General features: G+C 44.9%; 1 protein-coding gene across 1 annotated transcript in view; it reads left to right on the top strand.

The window, feature by feature from the left end:
* LOC144114881 (uncharacterized) overlaps positions 1-16,866 on the top strand; it is a 57,435-nt gene extending 40,569 nt beyond the window's left edge. The window contains exons 19-29 of the mRNA XM_077648885.1: positions 99-152; positions 959-1,012; positions 1,450-1,503; positions 2,565-2,672; positions 4,858-4,911; positions 5,709-5,744; positions 6,375-6,410; positions 6,506-6,523; positions 10,992-11,470; positions 12,841-13,132; positions 16,708-16,866. Of these exons, the coding sequence (XP_077505011.1) occupies positions 99-152; positions 959-1,012; positions 1,450-1,503; positions 2,565-2,672; positions 4,858-4,911; positions 5,709-5,744; positions 6,375-6,410; positions 6,506-6,523; positions 10,992-11,470; positions 12,841-13,132; positions 16,708-16,845 (1,323 nt within the window). The 3' untranslated portion in view covers positions 16,846-16,866. The remainder of the gene's footprint in view (positions 1-98; positions 153-958; positions 1,013-1,449; positions 1,504-2,564; positions 2,673-4,857; positions 4,912-5,708; positions 5,745-6,374; positions 6,411-6,505; positions 6,524-10,991; positions 11,471-12,840; positions 13,133-16,707) is intronic.
* Positions 16,867-18,131: the final 1,265 nt, after the last annotated feature.

Here is an 18,131-nt window from a genome sequence, read left to right as displayed (position 1 = left end):
TCGTTCCTTTACTCTACGCTTTCTCTGCGCTAGTTTGTATGTGTGTATGTTGAATTCCCTGTATAAGATTAAACATGCGCTATACTGCCATTTCGCAGGGCCCACCGGGACCGACAGGACCGACAGGACTGAGAGGGTCGCCTGGCCCTGCAGTGAGTGCGATGATGCGTATATCGTATGTCAGCATGGTTGATCGACTTGAACGGTAGCGCGAAAACTAGGGCGCGGACAAAGGGACACTAAACACAGAAGAGTACTACTTAAAACTGGTTTATTTGTTGAAACACGTGTATAAAGAGCCGTTGGTTTCAACGAATAAACAATGTGGAAGAAGCGCTCGTCTATGTACGTCGTCACTTCGTTCGTGCCCGATTTTCTGCGCTTCTGAGATGTATATGGAAGCAAACTGCATGCGGGAGGAAAAAAAGAAGGAAATATTTTTGCAAGGCTGAAATGGGGCTGGAATGGTAACTGATGCCATCTGCAGGTGGATCGAAGAAACGTGCCTCAATTTCCGACAAATCATAAGTTCATGTTTCTTTCACTACGCTGCGCTAGCGTCTTCGGGGATGCATATTTTCGAAAACGTTCAGCTACAAAAGCATTCGATTTTCTTTATATATAGCTGGTGCTAGTACGATTAAGACGGGCTTCTGAATAGTTGAGCAGGGATCGCTACTGGGCAGCACAGACTGCGGCAGTTGGAAGTTAACCGTAGCTGCGTGTGGGCAGAAAACAAGGTTCTCGATGGCCTATCTCGACGGGCCAATCTGCGATGCCGTATCCCCCTGTCTGGAGGACAAGCATTTGGGATGCTAACAACTTTTGAGCTACATGATGCTGGACGAATAAATGGACATGTGCCGCATGCATTCACCGTATGCATGGCTATCCAATGACGCATATGCGTGTACTGAAAAATAGATATTTAATTCTCCAATACACCATATTCTCCTAGGGTGACGTCGGACCCCCGGGCTTAGTGGGAGCACCAGGCCAGCCTGGAAACGTGGTATGTGGCGCTAACATTTATTTCATGTTCAATGTGTAGAGTGTAGTGTACTGTAGTGTAGTGTAGTGTAGTGTAGTGTGGAGTAGAATAGTGGAGTGTTGTGTAGAGTGGCACGTACGATTTAGATTGTCATGCTTGGTACGACAACTTTCACTTAGGAGCAGCATCTGGAAAGTCTGAGCCCATAAGCAGAGCTGCATAGCGTGGGACCTCTCAGAAACTGTACGAATAGCTTGGGACTGATCAATGCTTGAGTAAAATAAACTAGCATCATGAACAACGAACTACTTATTACTTCCCTGCTTCACAAAAGCTCACTGAGTTTTGAGCCAATTTGCGACTCTGGTATCATTGTATGTCTTGTGTGTACCTGACTGTATCGGGTTGACGCTCAATGGACCACCAAGAACGTTTGTTTTTCTTTTTGCTTTATTTAGGGCGCACCAGGCGACAAGGGAATGAAGGGTGATCGAGGAAAGCGAGGACTCAAGGTATGCGTCTCATCTAACCTTGCTTACATGCTATATTAAGGAACCCGACAGTCATCCAAACCAAGGAAATGTTGGGACAATTTTTTTATTATTTATTTGTGATGCTGAATAAATGAAAATTAGTATAGTGTAATCAAATCACTTCATGGCTGAAAATGAACTAACGAGAAATTAGAAGAAAAAACAACCAAATGCCGCCTGTGAGATCATGTAAGGTAAGACGAGGACACGGTTCTCAAGCTCTTTTCTGTCTCCTTGTAGGCGTGTTTCGTATTGTTCCTTTTAAAAGAGCTTACATGACTGGGAAACGAAGAAGAGCGGCAAACTACTGCGCAGTTATTATGCATTACAGTCCTTAAGCTACCATAAGGCTCTTTTATTGTTTGAGAATTATTCTTGGACAAAGAGGGGATGCACATTAGTTGGTCGAAACTGAATTCGAGGCACTGAGATGTCATACGCACAACGATACCTCGCTGAGGTAACCAAATACGCTTCTTCAGGTACGAAAATAAACGAAGCCGAGAAAGAAACTAGAAGAATTAAGTAGGTTAACTTGGTGTTCCTCCTGTTATCTGTCGTACATATGGGGACGGCAGATAAACGTACCGAAAGATAAAAGGCAGGTAAAAAAGAATTGCTGCGCAGCACCCAGGCGAAGGATGTCACCAAACAGTGAATGGCTTCAGCGGCATATTGCTCAAACGAAATGCGAAGCTGCAGTCAGAGGACCTTGGCTTCCGTAATCGCTGCAGCTAGCGTTCAAACTCCTCAATGCCGCTCGCGGAGTGTCTTGGATCTAGAATGGACGAGAACTATCAGTGACAAAACTACGTTGCTCACGTATGGGCTGCGGCTGCGCTAGCCTTTCATATAAACTCTCTGCTGTTGAGTGCAAATACTGGAAATTCGATGTATAAGCCTGGAACCAAGCTGCTTCTTAACGCCAATCTTAACGCCTCCAGACAGAGCGCACAGCTCTTTCACTAGAGTAAGGATCTCGCGCCCTTTGAACAATGTACGCTGTGTTCGTGTGTCTAACCCACAGCTCTGATGCTCAGGGTCACAGCGGCCTCTTGGGTAGGACGGGCGCCAAGGGAGACTCTGGCGAAAAAGGAGAAAAAGGCCAGCGTGGTGACACCGGTCCTCCAGGACCTCCAGGAGCGCAGGTTCTGCCGTAGTTCTTACTTGCGTTATCGCATCTTTTCTTTTGTTTCCTTTGATTTGCTGTTTGTCTTTCTTCCTTTCTGATTTCGCGCTCTTCTCACTGACCTAACACAAGGAAAGAACCGTTTTATTTAAACCACTTGTTTCATATGTGCGAATCAGCCCAACTTTTTCGTGTTTTTTTCTGCTTTGAGTATAAATATTTAGATTTTACTGCACTGGCTCAATTTTGAGCATACTTTTTCGATCAGTGCTGTCCTTTAGTTCAGTCATTACTATCTGAAGTGTTTGCCGTCTTAAGTGATGCACGGGACTGGGCCCGTGTAAACAAGAGGAATGAATTTGCCAGCAGCTTTTCAGATGGTGGAGGTTCCCTCCCGTGACAGCGTCAGTGTAAACATGAAAGCGAGGAAGAATTTGCAGTTAAAAGAAGGGGAGGGTTGTATGAAGGGGGCCCGCGCTCGGGTCAAGAAAATTCGCAAATCTAAGACGACCTAAAGAGCCTAACTAAACGGTGTCAAGACTGGAAGATGCTATAATTTTTAAAAAAAGAAAACAAAGCCTGTGTGTTTCACAATGCATAACCAAGTAACCAAGAGTTGTTCTACAATCTTATCAGTAATCTTGCAAAGAGCTTACTCAGTATTAAATGCCTTGGAGTGTCCCTTACACCTAACCTGTCTTGGAACGCACACATTAATTACATACTAGCCAATACTAAAAAATACTTGTGTTTTATGTGACGGTCATGTCGTAATGGTAACAAAGAAACAAAACTCCTTGTTTATGCGCCTGAAACTCCAATATGCCTCGCTTACCTGGAATCCTCATGAATCATATCTAATATGCAAACTAGAACCTCTTCAAAACACAGCTGATCGTATTATTGCACTTTATCGATTCCTCGTAATCCAGGATTAAGCGCTGCTTAAATCTTGAGGTGTTGGAAACTAGAAGCGAAGCCCATCGTCTCTGTTTTTCACCTCCCACTCATATTTTCCTCGGCTCGATCTTGAACGTGGGGTGGAGCCATGCATTTGCACGAGCGTATTTATTACGGTTTTGGTTTCTTTATCTGGGGATTAATGAATGAAATGATATTAATGAAGACATTGTTTGCATCGCCAGCAACGAAAAAATTTCAAGACACTGTAGCCACGCAACTACGAGTAAGTGGTTAATTCAGGATTACTGACTTGAATGAGAGAAGTTTCCCGCCCTCACTTTATTTCTCCCTCTCTGTCGTTGCTTTTATCCTTACTTTTTTACTTTAGCTTTAAATACATCATTTATTCTTTGTGTGTTTATCGTAACCCGGCTGCATGCGCATCGCTGTATATACTGCTTGTGTATACCGTATTTACCGTATATTTTCTTCAGTGTCGCCTAAAAAACCTAATAATTTTTATTTGTTTTTTAAATAACTGGTATTGTTAACTTGCGATGACGATGCAATGCTTTGACGAGTTTTTGATCATGCGTCCCACCCTCCTATGTAATGCCCTAACGGACACTTACGGTATTGAAGCAGAATGAATAACTATTATTCTATTTATTTTTTAGCGGGAACTGTGTGCGGTACTTTCTCCAGGGTAAACAGCTGCGGCATTCGCGTCATAGAGAGGCGTAACCAATAAATGGGGCGTTCATTGAAAGACAATATTATCCCTGTGAACTCGGGCCACGAGGACTTGTGAGCCTGGGAGAGGGCGCTCTTGGGAGTGCGGCGGCTTCGGTCATGTGATATAGGTGCACAAGGAAGTGAGTGCAGAGGCAGGGCGGTGGTTGTATGCTGCAGATGTTTCACTGCTGCTTCGCCGGGTACTCCGAAAAATCTGGAAGTATTTAAAGCGACTTTAACGTCGACTTCGCAAGCATCCGCAAGCCCGGCCAGGTTGTGCCTTTATGCAATTTTCGCATCATAATTGAGATTTCTTCATATACCTTCATTCACCATTTAAGTAGAACTCTTTTTTTTAAGTAGTGCATTTCTCGAAGTACATTTCTATTTGCATAAAGGATCTTTACAGTGTACATTGCTCGCAGACGTGCCTTCGATGCGAATGAGTTGGCACAAGTATATTTTTTTTGTTTTTTGCTGTCGCTGTGGCTGAAAGTGGGGCTATCAAGCGAGGAGAAGCAGGGAAAGGTTTCAGTTCAATCCATCAATCCAACTTGCTTTTACAGGGTCCTGTTGGGATGGAAGGGCCCAAAGGCTCGGATGGACCACAGGGAGAGCCGGTATGTATTAAACAGCTAGTTCTGTTAGTTTTTAATGTTGACTATAGCCTTCCCTGTCAGTTCGAGCCGACGTTAAACGTTTAAAGAGCGTTAGCTCTTACTCATCACGTTTCGAGATTTCGTGAGGTCTGCTACCACCGTTGATCCCAGCGCCATCTGTGGCAGGAACTACTCATCACGTTTCGAGTTTTCTTGAGGTCTCCTACCACCCCGAGATCAAAGCGCCATCTGTGGCTGCAACTAGAAAACAGCGCATCCCACATTGAGGCTTGTAGCGCCATATAAAATAGCATTCTAGAAACAACCACCTGCCGCGTGCCAATGATGACGTCACGGTCCAATATGATGGATAGTGATGGAACTATGTGAGTATGACGTCATGGGACGAAATGGTTTCGGTTTCTGGAATCCAAGATGGCGGCCATTAAAACTGGTTGTGCCCCTTCTCACCCCCCCCCCCCCCCCCCCCGCTTGAAATCGCGCAACATTTTATGAGACTGTGGAAAGGGGCTTAAATAAATATTGGTTCCAGAGAATTGTAGCGTGTATCATTCTGTTTTGAAATGACAAGGTGAATAATAAACGCAAGAAAACGAAGAATAATTCCGTCATCCTAGTTTTTGCAGCACACATATAAATATCTCAGTTAATTTGTCGCTCTGCATTTTCCTTACTCGAATGCAGATTTTTGTCTTGACTCTTTTTTTTCGTACGCATGCTGCGTCTTGTGTGCAAGTGCCGTTGGTTTTTCGAGCAGGTATTATATCTTTATTTCTTTGGGGGGCGTGTGACTGCAGGGACCCGAAGGAATTCCGGGACCTAAAGGCGTTCAGGTAAATAAATCCCGACTGTTTATTGCAGGCAAAAGTGGCATATTTAAACATTCAGCTCAAGCATGAGACTCATCGCATACTCGCTCCGAACCCAGCATGTGGAAAAAAAAAGCAGCAACATCAGGATAACGAACAAGAAAATTTAGCCCCTGCAGATAAATTAACAGATAAGAGATAAAACAATCTGAAAAGATAAAAGGAATAAAAAACTAAAAGGAGGGGGCCATCTCTTAGCAAAAGCAGTGTCAAACAATCGTAACAAAAGTTTCAAGAAATGAAACTTCAATACTACGGAGGGATACCGAATTGTCGCTAAAACAAGTGCTTCCCTTATTTTGAATCATAAAAGCGTCAAGATTTTCACGTGCCACCTGATCGCGACTCCAGCCCAGAATCCTTGCACTCTTTACAAAGCACTCTTTACATTGGGGAGGCAAATTCGACTCGCCTCTGTTTCATAGCGATTTCTCTATTTCTTGTTAGTGTCCTTGTAAGCGCCGCCGTTCATTTCATCATGCACAAACTCGCCCCTTAGGCTGTTATTCTATACAAATACAATTTTACCAGCAGGAACTGCGGAACAGCAGGCACTACGGCGCAAAATAATGTTATTTTCTTTTTTTGATGCAGGGGCCAGCCGGAATGAAAGGTGAAACTGGACCTCAGGTAAGGAAGTAAAATATCTTTAGCGAAAAAATACCGCATTGGTTCTCAGACCATAACCGGTAATTTGAACTTTCTGCTTTTTTTATCTGTTACAGGGACCCGCAGGTCCCCCTGTGAGTATACCGTTTAAGAAATCTCTATTTGCAAGTTAGCTATGCGTGATGTGATTTCTTACTCTTGCCAAGAGAAGTACCTTTTTTTGCTTTCATCTGCTTTTTGTTCATATATGTGTGCATGGCCATTGTCACCAATAATGGACTTCACTCAAAAGATTTATCATGATGCTGACAATAACCGAAAGGCAAAATCTATTATTTAGGCGCGCTGCTAATATGTCCTCAGACGAAAATGCATCTCGGAAGAGAGAACGGTTACGTAAATAGTATCTTGAAGGTTATACTAACGTAACATCTGGAAGCGAACAGGGCATTCAAAGAAGTACAATTGCCTCTCAAATCATTTCACCCATTTCACCAATTTCACCTGGTAAACTCGCCGAAGTTAACTTCTAAAGATGCCTAAGTGGCTATTATTTCTAGACTCCTGGAGCTTCCTTAAATACTAGGCCATATCATTACAAAATGCAAACCGTATTATTCTAAAATTCCACTGTTCGTTGAAAGGTAGCACTGTTTGAAGCCGTTGTCTTTCTTCGAAATGGAAACTGTGGGTGCCGGAAGGTTTTGACATGAAGTGAAAGTGGAAGCGTGAAGAGGAGTGATGTATCCTGGTTGCATTTGCGGTATAACGAGACAAACATCACAGTGTAGTCAGTAGGCGACCATAATGAAAACTGTTTATACACAACTAATCACTCCTGCTCTTTGAAAGGTCTGGAGCTAGAGTATGGCTGAAAGCGACCATCTCTTGGCTCTCACGGCTAAGGAAAGCACCTACTCAGTATTCCTTTAACGTCCCGAAGCTTTTAACCAGACGTGAGATCGCAAACCACACGAGTTTGCATTTCGACCCGCCACGGTGGCTCAGTAGTTATGGTGCTCTGTGGCTGTGCCCGAATGAGCAGGTTGGAATCCTGACCTGGTGGCAATGGGGCCGAAATGCAACAGCGCCCGCGTGCTGTGTGATGACAGTGCATGTTATACAAACCAAGGTGGTCGAAATTAATCCTTGGCCCTCAACTTTGGCTTCCCTTCAATGCCGATGTGTACCACAAAATACTATTTTTGCATTTACCTTCCGCCGAAATATGGCCGCAGCAGCAAGTATTCTGTCCCGCGAATGTAGGCTCAGCACTAGAACGGCAAAACCACTGAGCCACGGCGGTGGCATCGAAAACATCTTGTGCAAGGTCAATAACCGCTGCCACCTTTATTTTATGACGTCAGCCCTTTTCAGTGGAGGCAACCATTTTTTTTGGTGTGCAGCGGCACTTCACTATGGCTAAGTCGAAGGGGGTCCAAGATCATTTCGTTACTACCGCTACCTCATTACAGCCGCATTAACATTGGCCGCAGCTGTCACATGTCAACGAGTATCCTGGCACCGTGTTGACCGAGGACAACATATGTGGCGTTTAGTCTGCCGCTGATCTGTGTTTAGGCAGTCTCCAACTCTCGCACAAAACCCTCCCGACGCGTCCCAATATAGGTACGCAAACTAAACATGTCAGCCTTGCCATCGCAGGCGCATTTTTTCCCCCACGGGGCTTAGCAAATGAGTCTTGAAGGAATATTGTCATAGAGGACGGGATGAAACTCATCCAGAATTCCAGAATATTTGGCCCAACGTCCTCGGTTCTGAAGCAGATACGAACACAGGTGAAAGAGGGCGCGGCAGCGATTCCGGGTCTAATAATAATAATAATAATAATAATAATAATAATAATAATAATAATAATAATAATAATAATAATTGGTTTTGGGGGAAAGGAAATGGCGCAGTATCTGTCTCATATATCGTTGGACACCTGAACCGCGCCGTAAGGGAAGGAATAAAGGAAGGAGTGAAAGAAGAAAGGAAGAAGAGGTGCCGTAGTGGAGGGCTCCGGAATAATTTCGACCACCTGGGGATCTTTAACGTGCACTGACATCGCACAGCACACGGGCGCCTTAGCGTTTTTCCTCCATAAAAACGCAGCCGCCGCGGTCGGGTTCGAACCCAAATGGCGATTATAATATATAATCTTTAACGTGCACTGACATCGCACAGCACACGGGCGCCTTAGCGTTTTTCCTCCATAAAAACGCAGCCGCCGCGGTCGGGTTCGAACCCGGGAACTCCGGATCAGTGCTCGAGCGCCCTAACCACTGAGCCACCGCGGCGGGGCTTTGTGTCTAGTGCGCGATTTGGTTTTCTTCCATGAGCTCGCAGTCTTCACTGCATGACAAAAATGTATAGCAGGGGACGAGTACACTAGACTGAGGTCTACCGCAGAACCGTTTATAATTTCTGAAAGCTCCCTCAATTGCTTCGGAGACATATGTCTCTTACATTATTTCTTGTTCCTTGCATACTGCGGGTGACGGCGCTAGTGATTCGTTCTTTGTTGCCGAAGATTGCAGACGGCTGGCGCGCAGCGACGTCAAAGCCCCTTGCTACCTGACACTTTGTACCCGATGCGACCGCTTTGATTGTGGCCGCGTTCTGGTGAACGGAAATCATCTTAGGACTTTTGTTTTCCGCCGCTGTCACTGATCTTGACCTTGTGAAACAAGCGGCGTGTCGATATCGTCAGGCCGCGAAAACCGAAACTGGTCTGCACACGGCACCTAAGAAGCACCTCGCGCTCCCAGCAAGCCAAGCACATCTAGTGGGTTGGAGAGCGGGGGAGCACCAATGACCTTGGCGACTCTGTGGAAACGCAGCATGCAATGCTTGCCGTGTTAAGTGGTGTTGTTCAGTGGGCCGCGGGCTTGAGTTTCGGTAAAAATGGGTGCGTGGGCATCTCGCGCCGAAGCCGACGAACAGTTCAGAGAAACGCTCGTGCGAGCGTCATGGGAAAAGTTTCGCGTATGTTTGTGTGGCTTTGTAGCGAGCCCGTTTTTCGCGGCCATTTCGATTTTCCGCATTGAATGGCTACGGAACTGCGGCGTGTCGTTAGAAATGAATAAACTCAGCATGAAATGGGAACCAGTGTTCAGTTTTTATTCATGATGTCACGTCGTAGGAAGTTTTGCTTCGTAAAAATGAGGTATTAAATACATTGTCTCCTATGGGAGCTTCGAAGGGGAACCGGGATTCCTTTGTTACATCCATTATTTTGTTATAAACCGTTTTCTTATAGCGAGGTTTGACTAAATAGCTTGAATTTTCTATGCGTGTCAAACTCAATGTTTGCCGTGCTTTTTCTTCAAGAAGCGTTGTGTAGTGTGGGAAAGGGAAGAATATCGGGACAGCTGCGAAGCGCTAACCGCGTGTGGCAATAATTCGCGGCGACACGGTCGCTCATCGCGTCGCTAACTTTCTGGGTTTGTAGAAAATTTCACTTATAGCCCGAAAGTAGCTCGCGAGACTAGCCAATAACAGAATGCTTTGAGGGTACATAACTTCCAATCTAGATATTTTGAGAGTAAAGTTTGTTTTTGTAGCATAGTTTCAGCGGAGAAGCCGCTGATGATTACTGCGTCTGAGCAATGCATGAAAATAGTTCAGTAAATGATTGGTAGGAGTAGAACAAGAAAGCCTGTTGTGTTGTATGTATTGTTCTTTATTATGCAACGAGAAACGTCACTTATTGCAAGTCTCAGCACCGTGCAATGTGGTTTGCACCACAGTGCCGTGTCTGTCAGAAATGCAATGTGTTGCCGGAGGAATTCTCATCAGGGCTTTTATCGTAGTTTAGTCTTAAAAAGGGGGGTACTAGCACCGTAATACTCCCCTGATGACTTGAGATGACAATGGTGAGGCGATAACAACATAGCGGCACTGAAAATGTGTCGCTCTGTCGCCAAGTCACGTCGCTTCGTGCGGGTGTAACAGCGGCCGCGGCATGCGACAACCGTCGCCATCGTATGTCACGTCGCCAGGAACACCGCTTCATGCGGTTACCACTTTTTTTCTGTCTCGGTGATGATCCCACTGTGATGAGACACGCAGTGTTACCTGTTGGATGAAAATAACGAAATAGTTGCATTCTGCTGAAGCTTGTGTCGGCAAACTTTGAAAGTAATCCTGAAACCAAACTTCATGAAGTTCATGAATATATAATACTTTTAAGTGGGCGCACTTTCCTGCAGAACATTAAGCCACAGCACCGGACAAACGCTCCGGTGCAGCATGCTGCACTGTGGGAATATATGCCAAGGATCTGCGTTTTCACCGGAACAGATAGATAATCGACGTGGTCTCAGGGTTGTTCATACATCTTTCAGTAATGAGCGCTGCGAATCAGTAAATACGGTGCGTGTGTAAGAAGTATGTCTCTCTCTTCACGAACGTTGCAGCATGCAGCAGTCAAATCCTATGGAAGCAAACTGTTGTTTGCAAGCATAGGGAGAATTTTGGGGGTGCGAAAAAGAGCCCTGAACACAGCACTCTGTACGGCACTCAGTGTAACGGACAGGTTAGTCAAACAAGGTGAATTGATTTCTTCCTAACTCGCATTGCGTGCGTGATTCACAGGGTCCGCCGGGCGAAGGCCCTCAGATTCCCCCAGAGATGCTGTTCCAGAGGGACCTGCACAACAGGTTCAAACGTAGCCTCGAAAAAGTAGACAACGCCAGCACGGAAGAAGACTATGCGGTCATCACTGGAGACGACGGCAATGACGACGATGACAAGAACTCTACGGCCGCCGCGGAGCCAGTGGACGAAGTGGCGTACGAAAAAATCAACCGAACGTTGACGCACATCTTCGCTAACGTGTACATCTTGCGGCGCGAGATAGAGCAGATCCGGCGCCCTGTGGGCTCCCGGCCCAACCCGTCTCGATCGTGCCGCGACCTGCGCCTAGCGCATCCAGACTCCCCGGATGGGTGGTACTGGGTGGACCCCAACTTGGGCGTGCCAGACGACGCAGTGCGTGTCTTCTGCGGCATGCGCGCCGGCGGAGAGACCTGCGTGTTCGCCGACGGGGACACGGACTCGGCGCGCTTGTCCAGGTGGGTCGGCCGGAGAAGAGAGTTTTCCAGTGCAGCGCATAACAGTGGCCTTTCTTGAATTAGTTTAATAAGGTTATTTTTCCTTCGCCTTCTATCCATAGGCTCTTTTTTTCAGAATGACGAACAGCTTGTTTAATTTTCTTCTGCTGCGACATGTGTGCTCCGAAATTGTTTCGGTGTGCGAGATAAACGAATGTGCCTCATATAGCTGGACCGAACGTTGTGGTATTTCAAGATGGCCTTCTAATCACAAGGAGACCAAGATAACATAAATGCAAAGGTTTCATCTTGAGCACTTTTCTTTGGTAGTGGCGACAAAGAAAGTGTAAAGAAAACAATGACAGGAAAAAGCGAGAAGCAGAAAAGACAGTCATTTAGAGCTATAGCTGGCCCCTAAAAAAAATAGATAGAATGTGTGAAGTGGTTCATTATTCCCGACTAGACATTCCCCACCAAAAGGGTTTCCGTGAGAGCGTAGATTTCAGTATTTAACATATTAGTTAAATAACACTAACGAATAAACTTTTTATTTTTGATTTTAGGAGCCAAGATTATATTGCGAAATTGATGTCCGTCAACATCGAAGGGAGCTGCGTTTTTAAATTTTCTTGATGGGCAGTCTCTTTCGAAATAGTATATGTCGAAAATACGCATTCGAAAGCTTGTTGAGTTGGCTTTTGTGCATTGCATACTGATAAATTTGCGTCTCTTGCACTTCTTATGCATCAAAACAGCCGCATTTTGCGTATTTCATGATGTACAAGAAGTTAACTTTTCGATGACGATATACCACGCGCAGCGCCGTTATTATATAACTATGAAATGCGGGAATGCCAACTCAACGTGCTTTCAAATGGATATTTTCACGTTGGATATTTGAAACCATGTTGCTGATTTAGAATATTTAAAAACAAGGCTCACCTTTCATACTGATAGCCATGAATTTCGCAGCATAATCTTGGCTCCTAAAATAAAAAAAAGCTAGAAGCTTATGATTATATTTGAGCCAATTAATCGTCGAACTATTGATCCTTGTGAGGTACACAATGTCCACCTTGCTGTACAGTCTAGCTAAACAGACCGCACCGATGTATCTTTCGCAGTTCTTAAAACACCCCAAAAATATCCAAAGGTTAATACAATCGCCCTGTATGTACGAAGAGTATGTTGGGCAAAACAAAAGGAATAAAAAATAATAGGCCCCCTACCTGCTGAGGGAAGCGAAGCCCGAGTGTTGCCAGCTAAATGCCGAAAGTTGAGAAATAAACGACAATACTTCAGCGGCTAACATTGCACGCGATAACTTGTCAGAGTCTCTGAAGGCAGCGCGTATGATTGCAATGTCTCCTCCATGTTACCACGGCGCGCAGGTGGGAGAAGCCAGCGTCCGCCTCCGCTGCCAGCAACACGTCCTCGTGGTTCAGCAGCCTGAAAGGCGGCTTCCGGCTGCGCTACCGAACCGTGGGGGACGTGCAGCTGCGCTTCCTCAGTTTCCTGAGCACCAGCGCGTACCAGAACTTTACCTTCGTGTGCAACAACGTGAACGCCTGGTACAGCCAGCGTACCAAAGACCACGCACGCGCTCTTCGCTTCCGGGGCCGCAACGAGGCGCAGATGAGCTTCGAGAAGGACAGTCCCACGGTACCCGTGGACGATTGCCAGGTGGGAACGCCTGCCGCGGACTTGAAGACGCTGCTTCTTTGCATACCTCTTCAAGGCGCCGTTTTATTCCGAATATGCGACGAAGTTTAAAGAAACGCGGCAGGATGTATACGCGTGCTCAGCAGCGGTGGCTGGTGCTTTCTGTGAACGTTCAGTCGTGCTCCGAAAGGAGTCAGTGAAAGGCATGAACAGAGTTGTTATTTTCTTTCCTGGGCATTTAAAAGGTATTAGGCACTGCAAAGGCTGTAATTTTCAACTTTTACTCTGACTGCTTGCAACGATAGAGATAGGTGCATGCCCGCTCAGAATGGTGGAGACCTGCATTGATAGATATGAATGCGTGGTTATCATTTAGCGCCGTCCGGAAAGGCCCCAAACGCTTTTTCAAAAAGACAGAATTATACGCCTGGGACATCAAAACAAAACACTATCTTAGGCTACGTTACAAAGGCGCATGCAAGATATTATACCTCGCACGATGCATTTTGCTTTTGGTCTGTTAGGCAGAGTTTTTGCCCTTACGGCTCCTATGATGTGCGGCGGAGTTTGTAAGTGGCGTGGATATGGAATGTCCATTGCCAGAGCATTCTCCGGAGAATGGGAAGACGCGGACAATAAAGAATAAGACTCACACACTTCGAGGACTTTCGCTATGTCCGCTACAAAGCCGGCTTGATCTTTCACTACGCGGCATTTAGGGAATAACCAAGGCGACATCGAAAACTAGGCCTTCTTGTCGCAATAAGAAGTGACAGAAATGTTGAAGACGAACTTTTTCGTGCTAGTTATTAGTCATCAGTGAGAAAATTCACGAATGAGTGCCTCGTTGCACGTGAATTCATAGATTAGAAAAATCCAAAATATAGCCACACGAGGAACGTTGTGAATTCCCCCCTATACATGGAATGCGTGCTCTCGTCCTTCACATATGTGATGTTGGTCATGACGATGGCCATTTCTCTGGTAGCTGTGGAGGAAGTCACATTTGAAAATGGTGGGGGTGTGAAAGGGGATGGCTGGTGGAGGGGGAGGGGGTGTTAAGACGGTGTTTCACAAGGCCACTTCGAGCAAGTGTATGCTCCGCGTTCAGCTGCACATAGCAGCGTGTGCATTTGTTTAATGTGTGTCTGTATAGCGGTGCTAGACAATCGCTGTAGTCTCCCTGATCCCTGCTTTGCGTTCCGTCGCTCAAAATGTATCTGCAAACAGGCGCAGTGAGAACTGTTCGGATATCTAAATTACATTAATATTTTTATTCTTTTATTTCCAATACTGCAAGTCTCATTATGAGGCCCTCACAGGCCGACAATCATTCCTACTTTGACTTGAGAGTAACCAGAAATGCATCATAATTATATATTAGAAATAATCTAGTCAAGATTTATAACAAACTAATTAGCAGGTTAACATTCAATAACATAAAACTGAAAACCCTGCGTGGGAAAACAATCGTAAACTGATAATGTAATAATGGTGGTTCATTGTAGCAATTAGTCCAGCAGGTATAATATTTTACATCTGTATCTATGAATAAGACAACATAAATAAAAAAAAGATAGCCACTTCGAGCAGCACACGCACATGCACGAAAACGAAAAGAAAAGGACATGGGGATGGAACGTGAACAGGTTGCACTACCGGCTGGAAGGATGGACGACGATCACCGGGTTACCGCTTCCTGACATATTCCATTGCCTTGAGGTTGAAAAGGGAACTTGAGCTGGTGATGTATGAATCCAGTTGGTTCAATTTGCGAAGGACTAAAGCTGAAAATTAATTCTTGAAGGCGTCGGTACGACATGTGTATTCGTTCAGTGTGTGCTCGTGTTTATGCCCTGTTTGCCATGACTTTGAAAGAGACACATATTTAGCGGGTTTATGTAGTAAAGATTGTGTAGCAACTAGAATAAAAATTAAGGCAATCTTTCCTCGCCTTAGATGATGATTACAGAAGGCTGCAAGGTTGATAAGGGAATCAGAATATTTGTATTTGTCATGGTTGAACCTTACTACTTTTCGTTGAAACCTCTCCAGGTACATGGTGTTTGCTAGTAACTGATTGTAGGAACTAAACAATGTTTGCATACTCAAGACCGGTCTTACGAACGCAGTATAAGCAAACGTTTAGACGTTTTTGGTGCTAGTCGTAGGTAGTCTTGTACACATTACAGAAAAAAACAACCGATGGCAATTGCCGTTACTACATCTGAATTATAAATGAATACAGTGGTCAATTACAGCCACAGAATAGTAACTGAAAAATTACAGAATACTAATTGATTATGGTTGCGTTATTTGCCTTCGAACGGTTATTGCTATGGCACATATTTACTGAGATTACATTGAACTACTGAAGCTTAATTGCTCAATATGCTAACGCGATAGCGTTAATGCTCCAGTTCCGCAGAAAATCAGGTGTCATCAGCGTCGGCGCTGTGAGCGAAAAATCACCGGAGACGCAACCTAATTCGGCCACGTAGGTCACGTCACCTTGTGGTGTTATCGCAACCTGCCCACTGGATTGTGAGCCAACTCGGCACCACCGCGGCAGGTGGCAGATAAATTAATGATAGATCACGAGAGGTTGCTCAGGAAGACCGGCCCGCGTCGCAAAAGCGCCACCGGTGGCAGCACCTGCCATCGCAGGGAAGTGGCGCATCACTTAACCGCTGCAATCCCTGAGCCGCGAGTGGTATGCGCATTCCGAGGGATCTATGAATGTTAAGTCGAGAATGATTAATCCCGCACACATGAGAATTAACGCCCCTTGACGCTATCGCGTAATACCCTTAAGGATGAGCTTAAGTGTCCCCTCCAATATTTGTTAGAAGTTAATTTTCAATACGAGTTGTTTTTTGAAGTTGTACTATAGAAGACAACTTCGAAAAACAACTCCTTAAAAATAACGACTTGGATCAAAAATTGGAGGAAGCCGCCGAGTTCGGTGTAGTGGGAGGTAAGGACGGGGAGTGCCTACAGAGTGTTCACGTGATACTTCTCGGGGCGAGAATTGCCGTAGAGGACGGCGGTCACCCGGTTGTGGTAGGAACATGATGTCGCACGATGCTCCTCCGAAGCCAGTTGGTTCTCGCTCTTTCACGAAGGAAGCATCCCCGCTAGCACCAGTGTTTGCCGTCATGTTGAGGTTCTCAATACTGTGCCGTTGGTTACTAACACTTAGGGAAAAAGTAAGTGATTACCGGCAATCATTCACAGAAAAAAAGTAACTGAATTATCCGAAACGTTACCGTTTGAAAACATAATTGATTAATTGCAAAAATACAAAAAATTATAATTGGTTACAAGTAATCAAATACTTCTAACGCGTTACACACAACTCTGGTTGCAGGCACCGTCAGAGGAAAAACAATTTTTGCGAGGCAGCAAAGCGACATTTGTGATATGCGCGTCCAATCTGGGGTCACACGTTAGAGTTAAAAGAGGCGCGTCCACCTGTGGCATATAATTCGAGCTGGCGCAAATTCAGACGTTCGGGAGACTGTTCATGTGGGAGAAGCTCTGCCCACCGAGATTTATAACCTGCTTTTGCTTTGCTTTGTTTGCCTTTGTTTCAGTTTCGCGACGGCAAGACTGTGTTCGTGTTCAAGACCAAGCAGACAGCCACACTGCCAATTGTAGATTTCCAGCCATTCGACTTCGGCGGCGAACACCAATCCTTTGGTTTCGAGATTGGACCCGTTTGTTTTCAATGAATAAAGCCATGTTTATTTTTTTCTTCTTCTGTTAACGTGTTCCGTAAAAAAAATTAGACCTTAATATGCACATGACATATACTCATGGAAATAAATATTTATCGCTAGAAACCATGCTGAAGAACATGACTCCGGATTAGTGCTTGCTGGTGTTATCGGCAGCAGTATGATCAAGGAGGGAGAATTCTTATTTTGTTTTTCACGTGCACTTTTTTATTACGCCTGCTCTCTCATTCTAGATTCTCGCAAGACAGCAAGATCATACATTTCTTCAATTCCCGAAGGTAAGAAAACGCCCAGATGTGGTCGGTGTGTTTTTCAGCCAATGTAAACCTGAAAAGCAGGTACACGCCTAAAACGCTTTAGAAAAGGCACTTCTTGACTGCGTCTGAAAGGTTGGGCGTGTCAGTAAAGTTATCTGAGGGGAACCAGCGCAGTTCTTGAACTATGGTTGACACGGTTGGTAATTTTCTCAAGTCTCGTGTTCACTTCATGCAATTAAATCCAGACCCTTAAATTGCACTCATTACTAGTCCAAGAAAGCTCTTTTTTTGCCTGTGCAAATTAGTATTATCCCAATTCGAACGCAATTCCGGGAATGGGCACTGTCAACAACCTACTCCCTGCGATTCTCGTTCTTCGAGCGAAATACATTTTAATGCACACAATATGGATTTTGGCGGACTCTCTATAAATCTCTTGGTGCCATTTTTTACTCTGATGAGAAAGGAATTGTTGGCAGCTTCAGCGCGGTGACGGTTTGCAGTGATCTCGTCCAAACATATCAAAACATTAGAAATGCACAGTGTATTTTAATTCCTGAAAAAAACATTCTGACAGGCCTATTAGTGCTGCAGCGGCTTCACGTTTTTTTATCTCAATGTAATGAATTCATAGTTTTTCTTTCTTGAACACTGCTGTGTTTACATCCTTCTGAGACCTATGATTAGAAAAGTTCTCCATTACATTGAGGAAAATCTCTTGGTGCCATTTTTTACTCTGACGAGAAAAGAACTGTTGGCAGCTTCAGCGCGGCGACGGTTTGCAGTGACCTCGTCCAAACATAGCAAAACATTAGAAATGCACAGTGAATTTTAAATTCCTAAAAAAAACATTCTGACAGGCCTTTTAGTGCTGCAGCGGCTTCACGTTTTTTTGTCTCAATGTAATGAATTCATAGTTTTTCTTTCTTGAACACTACTGTGTTTACATCCTTCTGAGACCTATGATTAGAAAAGTTCTCCATTACATTGAGGAAAATCTCTTGGTGCCATTTTTTACTCCGA

This window comes from Amblyomma americanum, chromosome 1 (genome assembly GCF_052857255.1).
Source record: "Amblyomma americanum isolate KBUSLIRL-KWMA chromosome 1, ASM5285725v1, whole genome shotgun sequence".
In the NCBI taxonomy this organism is placed as follows: domain Eukaryota; kingdom Metazoa; phylum Arthropoda; class Arachnida; order Ixodida; family Ixodidae; genus Amblyomma; species Amblyomma americanum.
This window is presented reverse-complemented; position numbering and strand designations above follow the sequence as displayed.